This window comes from Delphinus delphis, chromosome 11 (genome assembly GCF_949987515.2).
Source record: "Delphinus delphis chromosome 11, mDelDel1.2, whole genome shotgun sequence".
In the NCBI taxonomy this organism is placed as follows: domain Eukaryota; kingdom Metazoa; phylum Chordata; class Mammalia; order Artiodactyla; family Delphinidae; genus Delphinus; species Delphinus delphis.
This window is the reverse complement of record NC_082693.1, coordinates 35,906,019-35,933,430: the sequence shown is the minus strand read 5'-3', so window position 1 is coordinate 35,933,430 and position 27,412 is coordinate 35,906,019. Positions and strand designations below refer to the sequence as shown.

The window sequence follows — 27,412 nt, the reverse complement described above, 5'->3', positions numbered from 1 at the left end:
ACCTAGAGAAGACCTTCCAATATTTCCTTTAGGTTAGGTTTAGTATTGCTGCATTCTTTTCGTTTTTGCTTGCCTGAGAAATTCTTTATCTCTCCTTCTATTCTAAATGATAATCTTCCTAGGCAGGGTATCCCAGGTTGTAAGTTTTTCCCTTTCAGGACTCTGAATATATCATTCCACTCCCTTCTGGCCTGCTAAGTTTCTGTAATCATCTGATAGCCTTATAGGGGTTCCCTCGTGACTGACTCTTTCTTTTCTCTTAGTGCTTTTAGAATCTTTAACTTTTGCCATTTTAATTATGATATGTCTTGGTGTGGGTCTGTTTGGTTCATCTTGTTTGGGACCTTCTGTGCTTCCTATACCTGGATATCTGTTTCCTTCTTTAGGTTTGGGAAGTTTTCAGCCACCATTTCTTCAAATACATTTTTTTTTTTTTTTGCGGTACGCGGGCCTCTCACTGTTGTGGCCTCTCCCGTTGCAGAGCACAGGCTCCGGACGCACAGGCTCAGCGGCCATGGCTTATAGGCCCAGCCGCTCCGCAGCATGTGGGATCTTCCCGGACCGGGGCACGAACCCATGTCCCCTGCATCAGCAGGCGGACTCCCAACCACTGAGCCCCCAGGGAAGCCCTTCAAATACATTTTCAATCCCCTCCTCTCTTTCTTTTTCTTCTGGAACCTCTATTATGCATAAGTTGGCGTGTTTTATATTACCCTATAAATCTCATATGTTCCTTTTTTTTTTTTTTATTTTTCTTTCTGTCCACTGTTCTGTCGGGTGATTTCCATTATTCTATCTAACAGATCACTTATTCATTCTTCTGTGTTATTTAGTCTGCTATTCATTGCTTTTAGATCAGTTTTTATCTTGGCAATCAAATTGTCTAATTTTGATTGCTTCCTAATTCTGGTTTCTAGTTACAGTGACCTGAATTTCTTTCTTAATTCCTTTAGCATTTTTATTACCTCCTTTTTGAACTCAGGGTCAAGTACACTGAGTTTGTTCTTTCAGGGGATTTCTCTTGTTCTTTTAATTGTGAGTAGTTCCTTTGCTTTTTCATTTACTTACATTTCTTATATTTACATTACTTACATTTCTCTGTCTCTATGAATTTAGGAGAAATAGTTATCTACTTTGTTCTTGAAGGGCTGTTTTTATGTGGGAGCATTCCTGTGCAGGCTGTGGGTCCAATATTTTTGGTGCTTGGGCTGTTTTTGGTATGAATGCCTGCCACATCTTTCCTCAGAGTATGCTGGACATTATCCCCTTGACAGGGGGTTGACTGCTGTTCTGATGTCCAGATCCTGCACTGGGTGTTGGGTGATGACTCCTCTTTGCTCCATGGCTGTCACAGCCATGTCAGTGGTGAGGTCTGCTCCCCACTTATTGCAGTAGAAGTCCTGAGGGTCAGGTTCAATAAAGCTCCACTGTACTTAAGTATATGCTCTGCCCCCAAGGAGGTGAGCCCTGAAGCAAATGAGACCCATTGTGGTCATGGCAAACCTATGTGCTACCCATGCAGGTGTCCAAGGTTTTGCCCAGAAGCAGCCCAAGGTCACATTCCTTTCTCTGTTGTATTATCCCAGACCTAGTACTAAGCTGGTGGAGGAGGCCGGAGCATCGTGGCTGCAGGAATTGAGGTGGTTGTGCTGTGGCCTGGGACCTGTGCTGCCTCTGTGGCAGGCCTCTTCCTGGACCTGTCCACCCCAGATCCAGCTCCAAGCTGTGGTGTGAGGTGGGCTTAACTACAGCACTCCTGCTGAGAAAGGAACTGCTGCATAATCCTACCCAGGGGCTATCCACTGAGGACATGGGATTCTGTGATGCCACCAACCACCACGTGTGCACGCCAACAAAGTCCACTGCTGCCCAGATCTGGCCCCACTGTTGGAGGGCTGATAATGAGCTCAGATTTCAGCCCCACCCCAACCCTGTACATGCTCACAAGGCCTGCACCACCGGAGCCGTGCCCTGCTGTTAGCAAGCTGAAAGTGGGGTTCCGTTGGTGGACCCACGTCCCACCCTACATGCACTAACAATGGATCTCACTTCAGGCCCTCCAGCCTGTCTCCAAGCAGCTAGACCAAGTCCTCTCCCAAGGTCCCTTCGCTGCAGTTTCAGCACTTTAGTACATACTAGCAGCCCTGCCCAGCGTGCATTTCAGGCTTGGAAGCGCAGCAAGGTGGTAGTAGTCAGCGTCAGGGCTGGTCTCTCTCTGCTCTGATTGCTAGCAAGCCAGCATGTACACATGCCTCATGAGCAGAGTCCAGGCCCCTCCAGCTCCCTATCTGTCCCAGTGGGCCTCCCAGCAGACAGGGGAGTTTCATACAGCAAGGGCCTGCCTGTGTGGACACTCCCTCCTTTACAGATCCCCCCAGGGGTGCTGGTCCCATCCTGATGACTTTTTTTTTTTTTTGTCCTACTCAGTTACATGGGATCTTTCTTTCAGCTTTGGTCATTTAAGAGATCTTCTGCCACTGTCTGGTTGGTTTTTTGTGAGAGTTGTTCTACGTGTAGACGTAATTTTTGATGTGCTTACATGGGGAGGTGAGTTCTACATCCTCCTACTCCGCCATCTTGATCTCCTCAATAGTTTTTTACTCAATTGAAAAGACGTTAACATATTAATCCTGAGAAGCCAAAGGATTTAATTCAGCTATGCTAGTGGATGTGGTTGCTCAGTTATATATGCATTATGATAAAGGAAATAATTTAGTCCTTAAAACATATTTTTATGAAAGAGCATTTTCATTTTGTCTTAAGATAATGCCACATGCCCCCTTTCACTGACACCACACACACTTGTAAGTATGTTATTCGCAAGTCCCTGGATATTATAAATACCCTGAGCAACATGTAAAGTCACAGAAATCTTGCTTTCATTATTTTGTCATCAAAATCCCCTTGACAAACTTCCCCCCCCCGCAACTCTCTCTCCTGGAAGGCAAGGGTGGGAGTTCCTTGTGTATGAGATCTTGACCCACAGCACAGTGGGCGGTCGACAGGTAACAATAACATTTGCTCTCAGAAGCTACTTTCAAAAGGAGTGGATTATTTTTAGCAATCCATGTGGGCTAATTGGTGAATAAAAGGTTAGGGAATTTCAATTCCACAAACATTATCTAGGTCCCCCATTACATGCCAGCAAGTTACTGAAAGGATATGGGCCTTGTCCTTCTAGAGCTGACAGGAAGGGGAAGGAGGGTGGTTCAAATATAAAGGAAGGACATCTTACCCAGGCCGGATGGGAGAGTGGCAGGAGCCATTAAAGGCCTCTTGGAGGCAGGAACACCACCTGAAGGATGAGGAGGCATCAATAAATACAACAAACAAATATAAGGGGGCCAGGTAGGCAGCAGAAAGACCAGTCAGAGGCATCAGACCTGAGTCCCAGACCTGCTTTTGCAACAACCAGGATCTGACCTTGAGCAAGCCATTTGACCTTTCTAGTTCTCCTTTTCCTTATCTATGATATGCGATGGTTAGATTATGTCAGTTGACCTTAATCCTTGCTGTGCATCAGAAATCATCTGGGATCTTTCTAAAAATCCTGGATCCTTCCCCCCAAAGTGTGGTTTTAATTGGTGGGGCAGCAGCGTTTTGGGCAATAGCTTTCCAGGTGATGCTAGCCTGCAGCCCAGGCTGAGAACCACGGGCTGAGATGAGCTCTCAAGCCTACGGTTCTCAACCCTTAGGGCACAATAACATCCTCCCAGTGCAGGCTGCATTCCCAACAATTAGGCGAGACTCTCTGGGGAGGTGGGACCCAGGCATCGGTATTTTTGAAAGTTCCCAGGCTGATTCCGTGGTGCAGCCCAGATTGAGAACCACTGTTCTAGGCCCTCTCACGACTTCAGTTTCCTATATGGCCAGTGAAAGATGGGAAAAGGAAGGAAAGAGAAGCCAGTTTCTCCCAGAAGAATGAGAATTCTTATGTCAAATTAAAAAGAGAATTGAGTGCCAAAAGCCCCCGACAGAGTTGTAACACACAGTAGGGTTGATTTTGGACATGTGCATAATTCATGTTGATGCATGACAGGTAGAAAATGTCCACTCCAAAATGCTCTCAGCTCTAAATTCAAAACTCCAAGGACTACATCTATAAAGTGACTCCATGGTGTGTGCTCTGCAATACTTAGAATATGATTTGCATGGTTGACTGTAATATGAACATTATATTCCCTACCCCCAAGGTTACTTAAATCCACTTATTAGGCAATGGTGAACTAAACAAACAGTCATTAGAAACACTCCAGACTACCTTTTAAATCTGTTGCTAAATTATATTTTGCCTGCACCAAACTCATACACACAGCATGTCTACAAGCATCATGAAACCAAAGCCTCAGAAATATTTATGTTAATAAGAGCATAAGCCACCTCTGGGCCCTCACATGGGATTCTTCAGGGAAGTAAGGGCTCCTTAAGATGAGGGCTGTTCATTACTGTTATTTCTCACATCTGGGTAAATAAAGCACTGCCCACATGTGGTTAGAAATCCAAGGAGAAAATGAACTCTCTGGAGGTCTGGAAACGAAGAACACCTCTGATCGACTGCCTCATTTCCTGAAATGAGTCAGAAATGAAAGTAATTCTTCAGAAAAGAACATCTGCAGGGTGACGCAGCTTATAAAGTAACGCCAGATGATACCTGGGACTAAGAGGCTGGGCCTGGGGAAGGAGGAATGGCCTGGACAACAGGGCTGGGGCCCCTGCGCTGCACTTAATCTTGGAGCTGCTGCTGTTCGCTTAGAGGGTCTGCAAATCCAATGAGCGGCTGGGCGTCCTGGTCTCAGCTGTAAATCTTGATTAGCGGTAAGAATGCTCGCATGCCATTAGAAAGCTTGCCCCTCTCTGAAGGGTCGAAGCAGCCAGAAAGGATGCATATGTCGGTGTGGACAAGGAAACAGCAATGCTTACAAGAAAGACGATTTTGCTTAACTAGAAAGAGCCTATGCCTGCTGATTTGGAGAGCCTTTCTTCCTGAGGAGGAAGGACTGCTGTACAGAGATGACCTAAGGCCGCCCAGGGAGGCCCTTCCTTCACATTACGCAGGAAGGAGAGGTACTGGCATATGGTCAGGGACTGGAGGGCAAGAAAGACAAACACCTTTCACAACAACTCCTGTACGAACCAAGAGACAGGAAGGTGAAAAACAACGGCTGTCGTCACCAAAATCGGACGCCAATTATTTCTATTAGGTGGCCCATTACTATTCTTTCCATAATGGGTATTAAAAAGAAATGCATCTCCATAATGCTGGTGGGGGGCTGAGGAGGCTGGAAACAATCTAAATGCCCATTAATAAGTGACTAAATTAAAATCTCGTACATACACAATGGAATACTATGTAGCCATTTAAAAGAAGGCCAGTCCAGAGCGTGTGCAGATCCAGAGATACGTATTTCGTAGGATACATGAAGACAGGAGGAAAAAAGGCCCCTGGACTCTGTTTAGAGCTAAACAGAGTATGTAAACGTGCGTGTAAATGTATTTAAAGAAGCTGCCTTAGCGTAGGAGAAGGGGGCTAGGAGAGTGTCGTTCTTTCTTTTATACCCTCAATACAGTCTGAATTATCTTTTCAGGTACCTACCACCCCACTGCTGTTAAATAATAGGCCTTAACTAGGAAGGCTATTTTTGGTTTCTTCTTTGTACTAGTCTCTCTAGATATAATTTAAAACAAATGAATGTTATTTTAAATAGATATTATGGGCTGAACTATGTCTCCTCAAAATTCATATGTAGAAGCCCTAACTCCCGGTACCTCAGAATGTGACTATATTTGGAAACGGGCCTCTCCAGAGCTGATGAGTTAAAATGAGGCTGATAGAGTGGGCCCTAATCCAATCTGATTGGAGCCCTTAGAAGAAGAGGAAATATGGACACACAGAGAGACCTCAGGATGTTCACACACAGAGGAAAGACCATGTGAGGATGCAGCGGGAAGGTGGTGTCCACAAGCCAAGGAGAGAGGCCTCAGAAGAAACCAAATCTGTTGACACCCTGACCTTGGACTTCCAGGCTGCAGAACTGTGAGAAAATAAATTCTGTTGTTTAACCCTCCCAGTCTGGTATTTTACATGGAAGCCCTAGTACACTAACACAGTACAGGCATTCCTCATTTTACTGCACTTCACTTTACTGCACTTTGTGGATACTGTGTTTTCTACAAATTGAAGGCTTATGGCAACTCTGCATCGAGCAAGTCTATTGGCACCATTTTTCCAACAGCATTTGGTCACTTCATGTCTCTGTGTCACATTTTAGTAATTCTCACAATATTTTAAACTATTTCATTATTGTTATATTTGTTACGGTGATCTATGATCAGTCATCTTTGGTGTTACCACTGTAATTGTTTTGGGGCGCCACGAACTGTACCCACATAAGACAGCAAACTTAACTGATAAATACTGTGTGTGCTCTGACTGCTCCATCAACCAGCCGTTCCTTCTCCCCGGGCCTCCCTGCTCCCTGAGACACCACAATATTGAAACTAGGCCAGTTACTAAGTGAAAGGAAGAGTCAAGCAATGTGGCAAACTTCATTGCTGTTACGGTAAGAAAATGCCACAGCAGCCACCACCCTGATCAGTCAGCAGCTGTCAACATCAAGACCTTCCATCAGCAAAAAGACGATGACTTGCTGAAGGCTCAGATAATGGCTAGCATTTTTTAGCAATAAAATATTTTCAAATGAAGGTAGGTACCTTGTTTTTTAGACATAATGCTATTACACACTTAATAGACTACAGTATAGTGTAAACTTAACTTTCATATGCACTGGGAAACCAAAAAATTTGTGACTCGCTTTATTGCGATGTTTGCTTTGTTGCAATATTTGCTTCATCATGGTGGGCTGGAGTCAAACCCACAGCATCTCCCAGGGATGCCTGTATATACATAAATAGATGGGTGAAATTCAAACTAACGTAACATGGAGACAGGCGCCCAAAAGTCTTCAGTGGGTCAAAACCCCGCTATGTCTGCTGTGATGAAGATGGCCTCACCTGGCATGTGAATAAACTGGGGCACATGATGCTTCTGACTAGATCAGGGTAACCCAATTTAGTGACTTGGGCCAGGACTAAAACAGGTTTCCTGTCTCAGTCAGGACTCAGTCTGCTTATGCCACTTACCTTTTACTTAACAAATCCCATAACTCAAAGGAATAGAGGGCTTCCCTGGTGGCGCAGTGGTTGAGAAACTGCCTGCTAATGCAGGGGACATGGGTTCGAGCCCTGGTCTGGGAGGATCCCACATGCCGCGGATCGGCTAGGCCCGTGAGCCACAATCACTGAGCCTGCGCGTCTGGAGCCTGTGCTTCGCAACAAGAGAGGCCGTGATAGTGAGAGGCCCGCGCACTGCGATGAAGAGTGGCTCCCGCTTGCCACAACTAGAGAAAGCCCTCGCACAGAAATGAAGACCCAACACAGCGAAAATTAATTAATAAACTCCTACCCCCAACATCTAAAAAAAATTTTTAAAAAAAAGGAATAGAGCTCAAGATATGTTATTAGTGTCCTTTAAAGGCTTGGCTTATATTCAAAAGGCTTTCTTCTTGTGCTGATAACTAATGAAAAAGAAGGTGTAACTGTAATATCATTAATCAATTTAAAAAATAAAAGATTTGGTACCAGGGTTTGTAAAAATTTCAAAAAACAAAACAAAATGCCATATTTCTGTACCCACCTAATTTTTTTATAGCTTAATACATGTGGTCTCAGGTCACAATGCAATATATTAAAAGTATGATATTCCTAGGCTAAAATATCCTTATAAAATTATATAGATTTTTATAAATTAATCAATCCTCCCTTTAAAAATCAGAGTTGGGCTTCCCTTGTGGCGCAGTGGTTGAGAGTCTGCCTGCCGATGCAGGGGACACGGGTTCATGCCCCGGTCCGGGAAGATCCCACATGCCGCAGAGCGGCTGGGCCCGTGAGCCATGGCCGCTGAGCCTGTGCGTCCGGAGCCTGTGCTCCACAACGGGAGAGGCCACATCAGTGAGAGGCCCACGTACCGCAGAAAAAAAAATTAGAGTTTAGTGTTAAAAGAGATATTAAAGCCACAGACTTTACCTACAGATTCTATAACGCAGAAGTGGGCTAAGATCCAGGCACATGAAAAGAAGATCAAAACTTGAAGCTAAGTATTTGGTACAGTCAGTTCAGGCCACGTTCTGAGGAGGGCAGACTCACTTTTGCCTTGAATGGTTAGGGAAAAGTTTCAACAAGGGCAAGAGCTCTAAACCAATCTGGTATTAGACACATAAAGGCTAAGGAGAGGTAATATATTCAGGTCTGCCTTGCCACTGAGTATAAAGTTTTAAAGGCAAGAACTATGTACCTAAGATCCTAACAGAGTGCCTGGCACATAGTAGGCACCTGCCAGAGCTGGGGCAGGGGAACAGTGGGGGAAAGTACACAGTATGCTCACCTTGGGGTCTGTGGTGCAGGTTCTTGTAAGGAGGTTGTGGGATATAAAGTTAAAGCAATTGGGGCCAACCTGTAGACTGACTGAAGTCTGGGGAGTCTTTAAAGGTGTTTCTGAAAGAGAATATTATAGAACACAGATGGGACCAGCAGTGACGTACAGAATGGACCAGAGAAATGACAGGGAAATGACAGGGAATCAATCAATCAAAGGGTTAATCAAAGGAGGTTAATCATGTAATCTATTGGGAAAAGTCTCAGCTTCCTAATGTATAAAATGGGCATCATACTACCTATCTTCATAGGGCTATTATGAATACTAAAGTTGGGCATACCACATGGCCTGACAGTAAGCACTTAAGAAAATATAATTGCTATTATTATCATAATGACTATTCCACACTGAAAAATAGAGAAGGAAATGAGTGAGAGAACAAGTGTGAGGTGCAGAAGCAGGGTATGTCTCCTTGGGCTCTCAAGTCCTTTAAAGAGAGGATGATAATGGCTTTTTTGGAGTGAAATGTACTGCATTTATTGCTTAGCTCTCCAGAACTTAATACATCAATACAGGAGAACCAACACAGGCAAATCGGATGTCTGAAATGATCTTTAAAATCAAGATACTCCAAAATCAATTTTTAAGTTGCCTTTGTATAAAAGTAACTATATGGGTTAAGGCTAATCAGTTTTGAAACACTAAATTAATAGACTCAGATATAAATCCACAAGAACAATTTTCATAATGAAAATGCCAATGCCTTTTTAATTAAGGATGGAATTGCCAACATAAAAGACTTCAGATAAATGAGGAATTGTTCCTTTCACTCATAAATGAAAGGACCTGATAACTCTGTGAATTATTTTGAGATATTGATTACCAGAAATTGTTTAGAATCTAAGCTACAGGACTTTCCAACTGCATAATAATCACCTCATATTGGGGCTGAGAGCCTCAGACCACATTTGGCGCTCTGGCTTTTTAAGTTCCTTTTTCTGGTTATTATCAGAGGGCCCACAGCGCTATATTTAGAGTCATTAGATACATATGAAGCTCTACTGAAGATAATGGCATTTTGTCTAACAGGAAGCAATGCAACTTGACCTTAGAAGGAAGAGTTACTACACATAAAAAAAAAATACATGCACATTTACATAAATACATACACGTGTACACATGGTAAAAGGTTTACCAACTAACCTTTATGTATCAAACATCATGAAATTAATGCATCAGAGATCCGTGTTAATATTCCTATTCTCAACATACATGATCTATTTAAAAACTGCTTACTCTTTGGCCCTGAACCAGGTTTCAACATTTACTGTATCGTTGAAGGGTATATTACTTCTTAAAATTAATTCAAAAACAAAACAAACAGAACCCACAAAATTACCCAAAGGGACTAACACAAAGGGAGAAAAATAAGGCATAACTGATTCGTTTTGCCAGAGCCAAGAGAAACTTTCCAATAAACAATGAGGCCCAGGTGAAGAGAGAGTTAGCAGTCAAACAAATTAGTCAACTAAAGGAAGTCAAACACACCAGCATCATGTGACGACTGTAGACAGATATCAGCCAGCACATATACATATTCAATACCGAAAATGAGTAACATCTTAGAAGAAAACAGCAGAGAACAAAATAAGGAATTTAGAAGTGGGAAGAAGAAAAGGATTCCTGTAAAGAGAAGAACAAAGGCTAAGACAACATGGGACAGGTAATGGGGTGACCGCCAGATAAATCAAGAGAAATGAGTTTGAATCTCTCTGCTTTGTCCACCCAACTGGTTTTCTTCAGAATGTTTCTTAACTTTTCTAAGCCTCAGAATCTTCATCTGTTGTCTGAACAGGGAAGTATTGTATGATATCCAAAAGTCTCTTGCAGCTTGGACAAAAGACCAGAAGTTTCTGTTTAGATGATAAAGTTACTTTTTTTTTTTTTTTTAATAGGCTACTTTCATTGCACAGTGGGCTTCAAGTGCACAAGTCTGGAATTTCACAGAAGGGAGCCCCGTGGAGCACAGCCCTGAAGCCTGAGCTAAACCAAGGCCTCTGAAATGAGTACAAACAGCTGGACAGGTTGAACATTCCCTGTGCTACAATGTTGACCTAGGCCACAATCACTTTGCCTCTGCCCTTCCTAGCTCTTCCTCGTCGGATACACTCTTTACCCAATCCCAACGCTTCACACAATCCTGCCAAATGCAAGTAAGATGCACATTTATGAAAAAGTTGGTAGAGCTCATCAGGTGTAAGAGGAAATGAAAACGTTTTGTGCCCGCCCCTGACCTTGAGAAATGACAATAACCAGTTCTACTTATTGCCCTGTTACAATGAGTAGTCCAGTAAGTCCCCTTTCAAAATCTTCATAATCTGAAATGTGAAAAAATATTTATACCTACAACAGTCTCACAGTATTATTTATAACAGCAAAATAATCTGCTACACGTTAGATCTGCAACGATCAAGGGATGATTATGTAAATGGTACCTCGACTTAAACTCTCATCCACAGCCCCTGTGCTCACCCTCCATGGGAATCAGATTGCCTGCTGATGAACAACCTCTTCACCAGACTTAAGATCCTGGAGGCAAAAACCGTGTTTTGTTCATGGACTCAGCCACAAAGTCTACCTCACAGTGAAGACAAAATAAGTATCTGTGAAATGTTTGCTAGCAAAGGCTTCCACGTCGGTTCTGTCTAGTGGAATATTATGCAGCTATTAAATGTGGTTTGTGAAGCATTTTTAAATATAAGGAATGCTGCTGATGAAAAGGTCCTGGAGACGAAAAGCGGAGAATGTATATAATGCCACTGAATCGTACGTTTGAAATTGGGTAAAATGGTCAATTTTACGTTCTGTATGTTTTACCACAATGAAAAATAAATATTATGGAACGCTTATGAGGCAAGTTAAGTGGAAAGACAGGATACTGTATTTCTAAACTATATAAAATTCTGCGTTTTTAGAAGGCTGGAAAGAAGCACACTAAGGTATTCATGTTTGGTTTATCTCTGAGCAGTAGCATTAGGGGTGATTTCTGTTTTATTTGCAATTTTCTGTTTTTTCCAAAATATCGACAATGGACCACTTACAGTCATACCTTGGGATCTGCGGGTGATTGGTTCCAGCACCCCTGCAGTTACCCAAATCCTGGATGCTCAAGTCCCTTATATAAACTGGTGTAGTATTTGCATATAACCTAAGCATATCCTCCTGTATACTTTAACTCATCTCTAGATTACTTATAATACCTAATGCAATATAGATGCTATGTAAATAGTTGCTGGCTTGTGGCAAATTCAAGTTTTGCTTTTTGGAACTTTCTGGAAATTTTGGGGGGGAATATTTTTGATCCACGGTTGGTTGAATTTGTGGACGCAGAACCTGTGGATACAGAGAGCTGACTGTAACACTACAATCAGAAAAGTATGTGGCACAGCAGACGTCAGGGATAGGAAGGTTTGGTTACCAACAGGTTTAATTTGGATGAGAATCATTCACCTTGCTATGAGCCTTGATACTGCATACTATCTGTGCTTGCCCACACTGTGGAGACAACCCAAAGGCATGCCATGAGGGTTACAATTTTAACTTTATTATATTGAAATGTCTTTCTCTTCTTTTTCTTTTTGCAATGCTGGAAAGCATGCATTACAAATTTGCTGCTCCGTAAGTATGTTTTGTCCAGGCTGAGAAATAGGAATAGATGATTGTTTTGGACACTGTGCATCAAATGCACAGTTTGTCTCAGAGGTGAAGGCTTTCCGGACCTGGGATGGGCCAGTTTGGAATGCCTCGTAGAGAATGAGGCATCCAGACAGACTCAGGAAACATGAGAATCACCACATTTAAGGATAAATTAGAAGCAAGGCCTTTGGAGTTGCACAGACTCAGGATTGAAGTAACATATAAAAAAGACCTAGGACTGCCACCTATAATTGTCATGTTGAGCGCTCCTGGCCTCAGTTTCCCCACAAATAAATGGGGATAATAATACCTGCCCCTTGGGTATTAAATGGGATGATGTTTGCAAATCTGAGACACAAGAAAACCCAGAGCAGAGCCTGCAGTCAGTAGGTGCTCAATCAGTATCACTGGTTTCCTTTCCTTCTTTCGAAAAGAGTATCTAATCTGGGAAAGCAACAGTAAATGACTTGAATGCTAAAAATGACCAACTGTCTATAAACAAAGTTAATATGATAGGAGTAAAGGAAGATATTTTCAATAATATTTTAAGTTATCCCATCAATTCAGTTCTCATAGAGTTCAAAACAATATTCTTATTCTTTGTTCCTTAGTAATAGGAAAATATTAATCACTACTCTCTGTGTATTTCACACACCTGAGACCATGAAGCCACCCTTCACTTCCTTCTTCAGTGTTCCCATCTTAAAATCTTTCATTCCTTTAAACAAGCTCTGAGCCCTCTGCAAGTTCCCCCCAACACTGTAAGGGATCCTCCAAATCCCTGGGAGCAGGGCTGAGCTTCGCGTAAGGCAGCACCTGATCCATGCATCCCAATGTTGAGCTTTGGAAAATACAACTAATCATTATGCTTCTGAAGGTTACTTGACTTGGGGCGACCGATGGGGATGTGTGGGCGCTCCCAAGACAGATCCCAGTGTGACCGGTAGTGCCCTCCATCTGCTTCCGTAACCTTTGTCCCTTGCTTTGCTTTGTCATCATCAACACTGTTTAGCAAGCCGATAGCTTCTGAGATTGCATCGGATTCAACATTGCACCACATTTCTCCCTTCAAAAGAGCAGGCTGTATCTTTGCAGAAGATCTGCTCCCTTCCTTGATGAGCTCTTTTACTTGAGTGCCTCACTGGGCAAAGCAGGAAAAGAACCAAACAAAGGATGATGGAAGTCTTCAGCTGTTTGGGGTTTCCTTTGTGCAGACTGAACTATGAACCCCACTACTCTCAGGCTAGAAAGCTCGAGTGTGTTCTTTCAATAAACATGTCCTGAGCTGAGTGGTAAATGCTGGGTATTCCAAAATAAGCCAGTCTTGCCTTATGGAAGAAAAGTGTGTTAACAAGGACACCATAGTGCAATATGTTCTAAACAAAGGTATATAGCTGCACAGAGGGGCGGAGGAAGACACTGGGTTTGACCAGACAGGATTCTAGGAGTCGGGTAATTCACACATCTCTTTACCAGCCACTGAGGAATGAATGAGCTGACCCCACAGTGTCTCTGGGGGGCTAATGCAGTTGCAGTCTTTTAATGCAGTCTCTTTAACACCATTGCCACTGAATTGCTTTGGTTACTGCATTTGCTTTCTTGTTCCCCTCACATGCTCACCTCCTTACTTTATTTTTGGAATAAAACATATGGTGCTTTCATTCTCTCCCCAGTCTTTCAACCCCATAATGTTTCCTGCCCTGGAGAGTTGCTTTGACTATCAGGGAAAGAACACTGTAATGGCTTAGATGGAGCAAACAGAAAGCAGAACGAGCCTGCTGGCTGAAAGGAGCCAGAAAAGTGTGCGTGGAACCATTGCCTGAAGTGCCCACTGTGACCAGGCCCTCAGCGGCCCTAGCAGGTGAGTGACTGCCCTGTGAATGCCCAGGTGCACCCCTGTCAGCTGCAGCTGGGGACAGTTTATCTTCGAATCATTGTCTGTCCTCCGCCCCTCACCTCACCCATTTCCAGTGGCAGAATATTTGTCAAGAGTGGTTTTTAACCTTTCGTAGGCCATGCAACTCTTTGGGAAAATAGTGAAATTCAAGGATCCTCTCCCCAGAAAATTTCTCAGAAGCAGATAAACATAAAATATTATATACAACTTCTAGGAATTCGCAAACTCCTGAAGCCCATACCTGGAATACTAGGAGGGGTACACTGTTCAGTTTGAAAGTTTTTGAGCTTCTATCACGTGCCAAGCACTTTGGAGACCCCATCTCAAACTCAACTTGTCACCATTCTCTGTGTCGAACTGTTTTCCCACGCCCAGCCTGGAACACGGGTCCCCATGTTATCTGCCCAGGAAACCCCTATTCAGCAGCTTAATCATCACTTTTTTTTTTTTTAATAAATGTATTTATTTTATCTATTTATTTTCGTCTGCGTTGGGCCTTCGTTGCTGCCCGCAGGCTTTCTCTAGTTGCAGTGCGCGGGCTTCTCACTGCGGTGGCTTCTCTTGTTTTGGGGCACGGGCTCTAAGGTCTCAGGCTCAGTAGTTGTGGAGCACGGGCTTAGTTGCTCCGCGGCATGTGGGATCTTCCCCGACCAGGGCTCTAACCCGTGTCCCCTGCATTGGCAGGCGGATTCTTAACCACTGCACTACCAGGGAAGCCCTTAAGCATCACTCTTGAATGAAAACATTCTGAGCCCTTCACCCTAATTCCCCCACTGCCCCCAAGAGGGTCTCATCGCACCTTATTGCTGCATGACTATACTCAGCAGGCCCTTGTATCAGAGATCCTGCAACATTTACTACCTTCGTGTATTTACATGGCTTTCTTCTCCTGCTAGATGATAAGCAACCTAAGGGCATGGACTGTAACTTCATCATCTTTTATTTCCAGCTTCTAGTAAAGTCCTTATTCTGGAGAAAAACAGTCCATTGAGGGGAAACAGACACAAATTCAGATAATTTTAACACTGGGATCCTAATGGTCAACCTGATGGGATGAGTGATTTTAAGCTAAATCTTCAAGGAGCAGCAGCAGTAAATGAGAAAAGTTAGGAGTGGACATGACAGCAGAGGGGCAGGCGGGCAGGAAACAGTGTGTACGGGGAACAAAGTAATTCAGGATTCAGGGTGACTGAAAATGTAGGCAGGAGGAAGCTATCAGAGATGAGGAGAGAGCAGTACAGAGGGGATGAGGTTATGAAGGGCACTGAACGAGGTGGAAGGGAGCTTAAATTTATTTCGTAAAGGTAGGAAGTCACTGAAAGACATTTTTCTTTCCTACTTGAAAAGTGACAGATGATAGTTGTAGAAAATGGAGAAAAGTCATAAACATTTACAACCCCACCATATTGAGACAACCACCATTACCATCTTTATGTATTACATAAACACATACGTATGTGTATGTGACTATGGTTTTCATGTACTTTTGATCCTGCTAACATTTATGAAGCATTTGCTAGATACCAGACATTGTGCTAAATATACTACATGTATTCTGTCATTATGTCATTTAATGCTAACAAAAATTCTTAGAGGTAGTTCCCATAGTAATCCCATTTTAAAGAGGAAGACATAGTGAAGGGCTGAGTGGTAAGGGGGAGAGGGAGAGGTACAAGGCCACCCAGCTAATATGTAGCAGAGTTAAGATTCAACACCAAATTTTCTTACTGTAAAGACCACTCTCTTACACTTCAATTTTTTAAATTTATTCTCACTCATTTAATTTACAAGACGAGTTAATCACTATATCCAGTCTGCTCAAAAAACTCCCTTTGGGATCCGGATTAGCATTGTAGTAAACTAAAAAAAAACACACCTGAAAAGCATGAGGACTTTACTACTGTCTCCCCAGACAGGGAGCACCAAAACCCCCTGCCATTTACTTAAATATGTTGCAATTGGTAAAGCTTACAGCTTTCTTCACTGAAGCCTTGTAAGTTTAGGAGGGTGACATGTTGAGACATGCACTGTAGACAAATTAATCTGGCAATGGTACAAAAAGGTGGATCTAAGAGGACAAGATTGGAAAGCTGCAATACAAACTGAGAGATAAGGCCACAGTCCCGGTGAGAGACACAGAAGCCTAGGACCAAGGCGGTGATATTTGGGATGGAGGCGAGAGAATGGACTCAGAAAACACAGGAGACAGAATTTAAAGGACTGGGTATGGAGAAAAAGCAGCAGCAGGGTGGTGTGAGGACAGAGAGGAGGTGGGGAAGGTGGATAGGGGGTGGCGTTCACTGGGAGAGGGAACACAGGAAGAGATGCATTTTTCAGTGTGTGCATTTTGAGGTGGCGGTTGGGGAATAATGAGTTCGACTGTGAACATTAAATCACTGAACACATTCTGAGTGCCTACTACACGCCAGGTGCCTTGCCAAATGCTGGGGTCAGTGGTGAACCAGACTGAGGAGGTCACAGGACAGGTGGAGTGGGGGTAATAGAGTAGGAAAACAAGGAAGCACAGAGGTGGGTACATCCCAGTGGAGATGGCCTGGAGGGAGGTCTGAAGTCCAAAGGCAGGTCAGACCCTATAAACTGCAAGCGTGAATGGAACGCCCTCAGAAAACACATATAATAGAGCGAGCAATAACAGGGAGCTCCCTGGTGGCCTAGTGATTAGGATTCTGGGTTTGCACTGCCGTGGCCCAGGTTCAATCCCTTGCTGGGGAACTGAGACCCAGTGAGCTGTGTGGTGCAAGGGAGGGAGGGAGGGAAGGAAGGAAGGAAGGAAGGAAGGAAGGAAGGAAGGAGGGAAGGAGGGAAGGAGGGAAGGAGGGAAGGAGGGAAGGAGGGAAGGAGGGAAGGAGGGAAGGAGGGAGGGAGGGAGGGAGGGAGGGAGGGAGGGAAGGAGGGAGGGAAGGAAGGGAAGGAGGGAAGGGAGGGAGGGAGGGAGGGAGGAAGGAAGGAAGGACAATAGAGCAAGAACAGAAGTGAATCCAGGTTGGTGCTCTGAGTAACACCAGGATTTTAAGTCAAGCAGAGGAAGCAGGAGACCAAGAAGGAAGGAACAGTTAGACACAGGAGGGGCCAAGAGAGCCCAGATCCCACAAGCCAAGAGGGGAGCAGAAGGAATAATAATCCATCTTGAGACTATCCTGCCCTTGGACTTCTCAGGAAGGATGACTTTTTTTTTAAATTCAAAGGTCATTCAGTCTATTTTAAACATTAAACAAAGTCAGATAAAAAGTCTATGACGAGGGTAAGAATTTACATATCCTGGTCGTCTCTCAGAGGTTTATCCACCAGCCATATGGAGTTGATGATTAATATTCAGCAGGAAGTGAATTTATAACCACGTGCCTGCCATTCAAATGTGAAATGTTTTCTGCCCAGTACACCCAATAATAAATACATTAATACATCTTCAGTTTAAAATACATTTATGAATAATTTTATACATTTTGTAAATTTCCTGGCAAGAATGATAATAGAACAATCTATTTTCACCGCTACGTGAAACAAAAAAGAGGAATGAAAGGTTCAGTTAATCACGGAATTTAATATGCTTTATAATAAATATCAAACAGTCATTACTTGGGCTATACAAAGGGTGGCTGAGGTCAAAAGATGATTATAACAGCAAGAGTTTGTGCCCATATTTATTCTCTGTCAGTCGCTTACATTTGCATAAGAAGTTTCCTCTACTCATCAATTTTTTACCACATTAGAATGCTAGAAATCAAATTTGTTTTTTTCTGATTTATATATGGGCAGTAATAATATGATCTGGTAATGATTAACAGTAGGAACATTCAAATAAATGGAAAACACTCGCCCTTCCAAGGTACCAATGCAACAACAGACAGATATGAAAATAAATTACATTCACTGCCTTCGGTAAAGGTTGGAAAGGCTTAGAAAGCCAGGAAGGCACCAGAATCTGAAATGATTACTGTGACAGTGTTTGATAAAGCCAGGAAAGGCCAAATACTGTGAATTCGTCATCTTTTGTCATCTTTGTCAACAGTATGTGTGCGTATGTATGTGTACACAACATACGCACACTTGACTTGATGGCAGCCTGACCATAAAAAGAGAGGCAATAACTTCAAGATTATAGTGGAGACATGTGGGGCCGGAAGGAGATGCAGGATCTATCCATCCAGGAACCGATGGAGTTATAATTTCCCCTCTTGATAACCACCCAGAACTGGGAGTCACAACTAGTAGAGACCAAAATTTATTAAAATGAAAATGACTTGTACAAATGAACTGATTTACAAAACAGAAATAGAGTCATAGATGTAGAAAACAAACTTATGGTTACCAAGGGGGGAAGGGGAGGAGGGATAAACTGGGAGATTGCGGAGCACAGACTCCGGACACGCAGGCTTAGCGGCCACGGCTCACAGGCCCAGCCGCTCTGCAGCATGTGGGATCTTCCCGGACCGGGTCATGAACCCGTGTCCCCTGCATCGGCAGGTGTACTCTCAACCACTGCGCCACCAGGGAAGCCCCCCAAACCAATTTTAACCAGACAGTATATATTGTGTAAGGCCAGTCTATTCCGATTAGCTGGTGCCTGCGCCGTATCGGCTGTTAAATATTTTTTATTTAATTTATATTTTATTCAACATAAATACTTAACTCCTGATATAAACAAAATGTTAACGGACATTTATAGGTGCTATCGTTTTGTTTCTTCCTCTGTATATTCTTACTTTCTTCCAGCGACAATGTAATATTTACGCGATTAAACAAATGTGACATTAAATAACCCAAACTATAGAATGTTCTCTACTCGCTGTAAGGGTCTTAACTTACGTTATGCTGGTCTATAGAACATCTCACTATCGATAAAGCAAAGAAATTTTTTTGACAGAACAAGGAAAGGGGGCCAGTTTTAAAAACAGACACAAAAAGCCTTTAATAAAAGGCTAATTAATAAAAGACACAAGAGGGCTTCCCTGGTGGTGCAGTGGTTGAGAATCCACCTGCCGACGCAGGGGACACGGGTTCGTGCCCTGGTCCAGGAAGGTCCCACATGCCGCGGAGCGGCTGGGCCCGTGAGCCATGGCTGCTGAGCCTGCGCGTCCCGAGCCTGTGCTCCGCAACGGGAGAGGCCACAGCAGTGAGAGGCCCACGTACCGCAAAAAATAAATTAAAAAATAAATAAATAAATAAAAGACACAATAAGTCTTTAATGAAAGGCTAATCAATAAAAGGCTAATAAAAGTATTGATTTAACAGCATCTGCAGAGAGTAAGCAAGAACAATACAGTGGTAACCTTTTTCCTAAGCAAGTCTCAAGAGAAAGATAAACACCTGAATGAGTCAAGAATCACGACAATCCCCTGTTGTGTGAAGGTTTCCACAAATCCCCAAAGCTGACTTAGAGAAAGAGATTTATAAGGATCATGTCTTTACTGTAATTTGCCCCCTCAGAGTCCAAATTTATATTTACATTTAGGGGTGTCAATGACCAAACCATCACCTATAAGACACAATGAAATAACACAACGTAACTTTTATTAATAAAATAAAATAAAGGCTGATACCCACCGCCACCACTTCCTTACAGTTCACTCTGAGCCTCGGTAAAATGTGGGAGTTGTATGGGCCTGGGCAACAAAACCCCCTCACAGCAGTGAAATGAGTATTTAATGAGAACACCGACTGTCAGCCCAATTTCAGCATGTGTCCCTATCTAAGAAGCAATGGAGAGATGTCATTTCTTATACACTATAGCTAATAAAAACTAGTTTAAGAAATGACAAAAAATTAAAATTAAAAAAATCACCTAGACTTTTTTAAAAAAATGATTAAGCATGTTTGGAGACACAGATATGTTTGTGTTTAGAGATTTTTTACCACTTTCCTGTAATATTTGCTTATTAATTTCTTTAAACTTTACAACACCACCTGTTATATTCAGGATGAATACAGGTCTCCAGAAGAGATGAGTTCAAAATGTTACACTTAAGTTTAAAATTACGGAAACACGATGCATCAGATCAGGTGGTTTGACTGTTTAACGATAAAATACGGTTTTGCGGGCTTCCCTGGTGGTGCAGTGGTTGAGAGTCTGCTTGCCGATGCAGGGGACACGGGTTCGTGCCCCGGTCTGGGAAGATCCCACATGCTGCAGAGCGGCTGGGCCCGTGAGCCATGGCCGCTGAGACTGCACGTCCGGAGCCTGTGCTTCGCAACGGGAGAGGCCACAACAGTGAGAGGCCCACGTACCACAAAAAAAAATTAAAATAAAAAATAAAATAAAATACGGTTTTGCAACTGCTGAAATGACCTCTTTGTGACTGTCTGTGTGCTCAGCCAGGTGAAGCCGGCACTCCCACCAGATTCTCTGCTTCAAGCAACTGCACATTAGAAATAAGAAGGTTGTATCGTTAACTATTAGAGAAATGCAAATCAAAACTACAATGAGGTATCACCTCAGACAAGTCAGATGGCCATAATTTAAAACTCTACAAATAATAAATGCTGGAGAGGGTGTGGAGAAAAAGAAACCCTCTTACACTGTTGGTGGGAATGTAAATTAGTGCAGCCACTATGGAAAAGAGTATGGAGGTTCCTCAAAAAACTAAAAATAGAGTTACCATATAATCCGGAAATACCATTCCTGGGCATATATCCAGACAAAATTATAATTCCAAACGATACATACAACCTTATGTTCACAGCAGCACTATTTACAATAGCCAAGACATGGAAACAACCTAAATGTTCATCAATAGATGAATGGATAAAGAAGATATGGTACATATATACAATGGAATATTACTCAGCCATAAAAAAAAGAATGAAATAATGCCATTTTCAGCTACATAGATGAATCTAGAGATTGTCATACTAAGCGTACTAAGTTAGAAAGAGAAAGACAAATAGCATACGATAGATATCACTTACATATGGAATCTAATGTGACACAAATGAACTTACCTACAAAACAGAAACAGACTCACAGGCACAGAGAACAGGCTTGTAGTTGTCAAAGGGGAGGGGGTGGGGGAGGGATGGATTGAGAGTTTGGGATTAGGTAGATAGATTGTTGGATAAACAACAAGGTCCTACCGTATAGCACAGGGAACTATATTCAATATCCTGTAATAAACCATAATGGAAAAGAATATGAAAAAGAATGTATATATGTATAACTGAATCACTTTGCTGTACAGCAGAAATTAACACAATATTGTAAATCAACTATACTTCAACAAAATAATTTTTTTAAAAAAAGAAAAGAAAAGGTTGGGAAACACCCCATGCTCTTCACCCCATGTCAAGCCCTTGGAATATACTCTCAAGCTCCACTTTCCAAGATCTTAGTATTCTTTATATTGTATAACAATAATAATAATAACAATAAAGCTTAAGCAGTGGTTGAGGACTTTGAGATGTAGGCTAAACAAATAAAAGTTTTTAAAAAATTCAATGAATAAGCAAACACTACGAGAGAATGGGCAAGAAAAAAGGAGTGGAGAACAGGGTGTTAATTTTGGTCATCTGCATTCTCTCCTAGGGCGTAAGGATGAATTTTCCATCTTGCCAAGATTTCGAGAAGGCTAAATTTAAAACAGCAAGTTTTACCACAGTTGAACAAACTTTACCATCCACAGTGAATGGGACTATAGCAACTTTAAAATATGGCCATTAATTCTTTGAACCTCTTCTCATTAGATGGTGGAAGCTATGTCCCCTCCCCTTGAATCTGGGCAGGCTTGTGACTGCTTCCTCCAACAGAGTCTGATAGAAATGGTGTTTGTGACTTCAAAGGCCAGGCCGTGAGGGGCCATGCAGCTCCGGTCTTGTCCACGGGAACACTGGTCTCTGAGTCCTGAGTTGCCCCGTCATAAGTCCCATTACCCTGAGGCTGCCAGGCTGATGGACAGCTCCAGCTGGGCCCAGCCTTCCAGACCCCCTGCCAAGGTCAGAGAAACATTAGTGAAGCTGTCTTGGACATGACTGTCTACCAGCTGAGCACTACTCACTGAGCCGTGGCTGAATCTCTGTAAACTCACAAGATGTAGTAAACTGTCTGTTGCTCTCAGTCACTAAGCTTTAGGATAGTTTGTTATGTAGCAACTATGTAGAGCATCACAGAATTTGCAAGGGGCTTTGAAGATCTCCAGGCGAAACATTCTGTTGGCTTTTGAGGAAACAGATCCAGACTAGTTAAGTGTCCAAGGTCACTAGTTAGCAATCGGGTTAAAAATAGAAAGCAGGCCTTTGGGCTCCCAGGTCTGTCCTTTCAAAGGACCCACCTTGGTTTCATCACATCCCATCTCCACATTTTTATTCTGTTATTGTGGGAACTCAAAAACTAGTACTTGGGCATATTCTCAGAAGTTGTATCTTCTATTAAAAGTTAAGGACAATCTGACCTATTTTCTTTCTAACGCCTTTATCTTAAACATTCTCCTTGGGTGAAATTGGGAAGAATTACTACTTGGAGAGTATGGAATAAAACTTCTGACCAAAATTTGCTTCAGTGATATAGACAGTAGCATTAGCTTCAAAAAGTATGCCTAAGGTTTCACCTCTTCATTCCCGTTTCACATGAAATATCTTCAAGGTAAACCTTGGTGTTACTTTTGATAAAAGAAATTTTCACATACTGAGGTACAGGGAAGACATTCTGGCTTATTCATGAGTTAACTTGAATTTTATGCTAACTAGAACAGCCTGTTTGTGGCCTATCAAACACATTGTACATCTGCTCTAATTTTTTTTTTTTTTTTTGCGGTACGCGGGCCTCTCACTGTTGTGGCCTCTCCCGTTGTGGAGCACAGGCTCCGGACGCACAGGCTCAGCGGCCATGGCTCACGGGCCCAGCCGCTCTGCGGCATGTGGGATCTTCCCAGACCGGGGCACGAACCCGTGTCCCCTGCATCAGCAGGTGGACTCTCAACCACTGCGCCACCAAGGAAGCCCAACACAACCCTTTATTTAAATGCCTTTTGCCAGTGTCTTCCTCTATATTCCTTCAGGTCAATTGATTCCAAATTCTTTGGTTTGTTTTTTCTAAAAAGTTTACTTATCACAAAACACATTTTCTTTACTACCTCCCGTATATGCTCTATAAACACAAAAGAAAATGCAGCCATCCTATTTGGCAAAAGGTTTCTAAACTGAATAACAGAACAGTGTAGTGGCAAAAGTTCAGGGTGACATAGCAGGTCAGTTTCCTCATCTATAAAATGGATGTCCTGCCAATCCTACATGATTGTTGTAAGAATCAAGCGAGACTCAAGTGCTTTGTTAACTGTAAGTGCCACAGCTACACAAAATGAAGTTATTACCATTATATATGCTTGCCAGGAGGGGGAAGAAAAAGTAACTTTACAGCAGTATTTATCAAACTCTTTCCTTCATTAACTCTAAGGACTCACTCTCATATCCAGATCAGCCTTCCACCTAGGGAGAACTTAGCAGGGTTTTCATGTAGATGAAACAAAATTAATGGCAATGAGATTCTTACGAAATAAGATCCATAATCCTGCAGTACATTAGCTCATCAAATATTTATACTGTTCTTATTTTATTTTGCATTCTTGTATCCGTAACTAGACTGTCCAGGAATCGGTATAATGATTGAGCCTAAGTTCCAATCCTGCTTTTACTATTTACTTGCTGTGTGGCCTTAGTGAATTACTTGACTTTCCTGACCCTCAACTGTATCATCCATAAAAACGGTATTATAATAATAGCACCTACCTAATAGAGGAACCGAGCAGAGCTCTGTGAGCTCCCCACCCCCAAGTACAAAGGCCCCTTCATGTCTCCTGCCTCGTTTGCAGAGAAGCTGAAGTCTCCCAGGCTTCCCTGAGTCACAAAGGAGCAGAGGCTCAAGCAGCTAATGATTAAGACAATAGAGTCACACATTCAGTGTCTAATGCACATTCCTGAGTTGTTTTACAAACACTGTAACTGTCACCAGCGGAAGAAGGCTGACTGCATGATGACCAGACTGCAGCCATGACAGAAGCTGCTCCACCTGGAGCAATATTGAGTCTATGACTAGCCCAATTCCAAGAACTGGCCTTAAGAGAATGGGATTAACACTATTGCTCATAATAATCCATATCTTTGTGGGCATCAAAATCATTGTAGCTTGTTCTACCTGTATATTTATACGGGCAGGTACAACTGTCAGCAAAGAGATGCTACAGACCCATGTCGACATCTCCCACTCTAAGAATATGGCACCTACGTCAGCAGGAAGAAGTTACAGAAGACACACCTTCATCCATTATCCCACAGAAATGGAATGATGTTCTGACAAGTGGGGATCTGTAAGCAACTTCTGGCTGGAAAGAGCAGGAAAGAGCTCTCTGCAGGAGGCCCCTCTGTCTTGTCACTAACCTTAAACCAGGCACCCCCATGCTCTATTCATCTCTGGCCCTAGCACACCTTTCAAATCTTTTGATAACACAATACTTTACCTAACTTGTTGGTTCTTTCCATAGATCAAAGAAGTAGAAATGAAGAATAAGTAATTAACAGATGACCAGATCTCTTCCCTAGCTTCCCCTTCAGTAATCTCGAGGACAAACTGTATGAACAAGGTAGCATCTAAAGAAAAATCACAAGGAGTCAGCAAATTGGCACACAAGCCTGCACACAGTGGGGAATGGCGATGACTCTGCCCCCCATCTCAATGATTAACTGAGATTACTTCCCTTTTTCCCTTTAAAAGCTTTCATGGCCAAGCTTCAGAGGTAGTTTTGGGGTGACACTGAGTCCACTGTCTCCCTGGATTGCCAGCATTCTGATTAAAAGTGACTTTCCTTTCTACCAACATTTGTCTCTCTTTCTCTCTCTCTCATATTGATTTTCAAGCAGCGAGCAGCCGGACCCGAGTTGGTAACAATAGCATTATTATAACCATTAAATGTACTACATACAGAGTATTTACAATTATACATGGCACTTTGGACATATATACACTACCAAACGTCAAATAGGTAGCTAGTGGGAAGCAGCCGCATAGCACAGGGAGATCAGCTCAGTGCTTTGTGACCACCTACGGGGGTGGGATAGGGAGGGTGGGAGGGAGATACAAGAGGGATGAGATATGGGGATATACGTTTAGGTACAGCTGATTCACTTTATTATACAGCAGAAACTAACACACCACTGTAAAGCAATTATACTCCAATAAAGATGTTTAAAAAAAAAAAGAAAGCACAATAAAAAACAAAACAAAAATTATACATGGCACTTAACATATGTTACTCTTTTTATGTACCTTCTTAGTTTTTAACACTGATAGGCATAGAGTAGACACTTAACAAATCTCGGGTTGATAGATTTCATTAGAAAATGGGATGGAACTAACCCATGTGAAGTCATCTGGTCTACCCTTATAGGCAGCAAGGCTGTATCAAAACAATCAGACCAGTCCCTCCTTTGTCTATTTTTAAACAGTCTTAGGGAAAAGTCTATATTTGGACCATGTAAATGTTTAACAACCTATACCATTAGGTTAATTACAAGAATGAATTCCCTAAATCTGCTAGGATTCCCTCTATATCCATTTCCACAGCTGGCCTCTCTACATTATTATAGGTTACTGGGCAGCTTCCTTTTTCAAAGCCCAACAACCTCAGCCCCATTACTCTTGCCTCAGGGTTAGCAATGTTTATTTTTATTTGAATTCCCAAGTGTAGAAATATTTCAGGCACTATACTGACCCAGGTTAAAAAAATCCTGAAGAACTCAAAGAGGATTACACTGGAAAGTGCAAGAAACCCAAAAGCCACAAAGTAAACGTTCAACAGGTTTCAGTCTTGTACTCATTGGCTGCAAAGAATGTCGCTGATTCAACAATTCTGACTGAAACTATTTATCATAGAAGGTAAATGAATATATTCATTTTTATTCATCCCTTTTATAATATTATGAAAAGTGAGCCCCAGTATAAACTGAATAAAGTCACCTGAGGAATAAAATCAATTATAGATGTACTGTGTACTTACACTCGGACAGACTTGGAAATTCAGTGCCCTAAGCTAATTTCCCTCCTGATATTTTCAGACTTAATTCAGTAACACAAATAATGCTTATTAGTAATATTAATGTACCATATGCTACCTCTGTCAACTTAATAATCTTCTTGGGTTTTTTTGACTAAAATGTCAATCTAACTTCTGGAATCCTACCCAAGAGAATCTATGCAAAATTACAATGAACATATTATTTCTATAGACATACTAATTAGCCATGGGCCCATTCATGAATGCCTATAATTAAGTTCTTGTACACATTATCATAATTTTACTTGAAATCATGAGATTGGCATAATTTGACTAATATAAACAGCTACTAGTCCCAGGCACCGTACATAAACGCTACTAGTCCCAGGCACTGTACAAAGTCCTTTCAGTACATTTTCTCATTTTATCTTTACAAAGAGAGAAAACGGCTCAGGGATTCAACAACTTACTTAAGTTTGCACAACCAGTATGTATTAGAGTAAAGATTTTAATTCAGTCAACCTAACATCAGAAAACCCTTCCCAACGAGCCTTTTCTACTGCTTTACACTGGAGAGATATTCAAAAAACATTTGTAGTAACACAGTGAAAAAGCAGATTAAGCCACGGAAATATCTTTTCAATAAAGAGCTGCTAACACCACCATCCCAAGGAGAGAGAGGAGGGGCTCTAATGAGGGCCCCCCCAAAAAAATCAATATTAATTTTTTGTTTGTTTTTAAGACAGAGCAATAGAAAATATGACTCCAATTTTTATATTAAGAAAAGCAGGAACTTCCCTGGTGGTGCAGTGGTTAAGAATCCGTCTGCCAATGCAGGGGACATGGGTTCGAGGCCTGGTCCAGGAAGATCCCACATGCCGTGGAGCAACTAAGCTGGTGCGCCATAACTACTGAGCCTGCGCCCTAGAACCTGCGAGCCACACCTAGTGAGCCCGTGTGCCACAACTACTGAAGTCTGCATGCATAGAGCCTGGGCTCTACAACAAGAGAAGCCACCACACTGAGAAGCCTGCGCACCGCAATGAAGAGTAGCCCCCGCTCGCCGCAACTAGAGAAAGCCTGCACGCAGCAACGAAGACCCGATGCAGCCAAAAATAAAATAAATAAATTTAAAAGGAAAAGCGAACATAAAACTATTAAAAATTACATTTCAGTATACTGAAACGACAGATTATTTCACCCCAGTTTTGGTTTTAGAAAGTAACAATACAAAAGTTCAAAAGAAATGTACATACTCCTCATTTGCATTTATGCGGCTTAAGTAACTCCACTCTCATCGAGGGCTCATCAACATACCCTGTAATTCACATCCACAATGGTGGTTACAGGGGTGGGCATACAATCCCATCAGCGCTATTTGCTGGGATTTCT

The 27,412-nt window shown here is 42.3% G+C and overlaps 1 protein-coding gene across 3 annotated transcripts in view; it reads right to left on the bottom strand.

The window, feature by feature from the left end:
- Positions 1-27,412, bottom strand: part of ANO6 (anoctamin 6) — a 200,644-nt gene that overhangs the window by 156,221 nt on the left and 17,011 nt on the right. For 2 of the 3 annotated variants that reach the window (XM_060024616.1, XM_060024619.1), the window contains exon 2: positions 3,236-3,295. The exons of the other annotated variant lie outside the window; for it this stretch is intronic. In XM_060024616.1, coding sequence (XP_059880599.1) covers positions 3,236-3,295 — 60 coding nt within the window. The remainder of the gene's footprint in view (positions 1-3,235; positions 3,296-27,412) is intronic. 3 annotated transcript variants of the gene reach the window in all.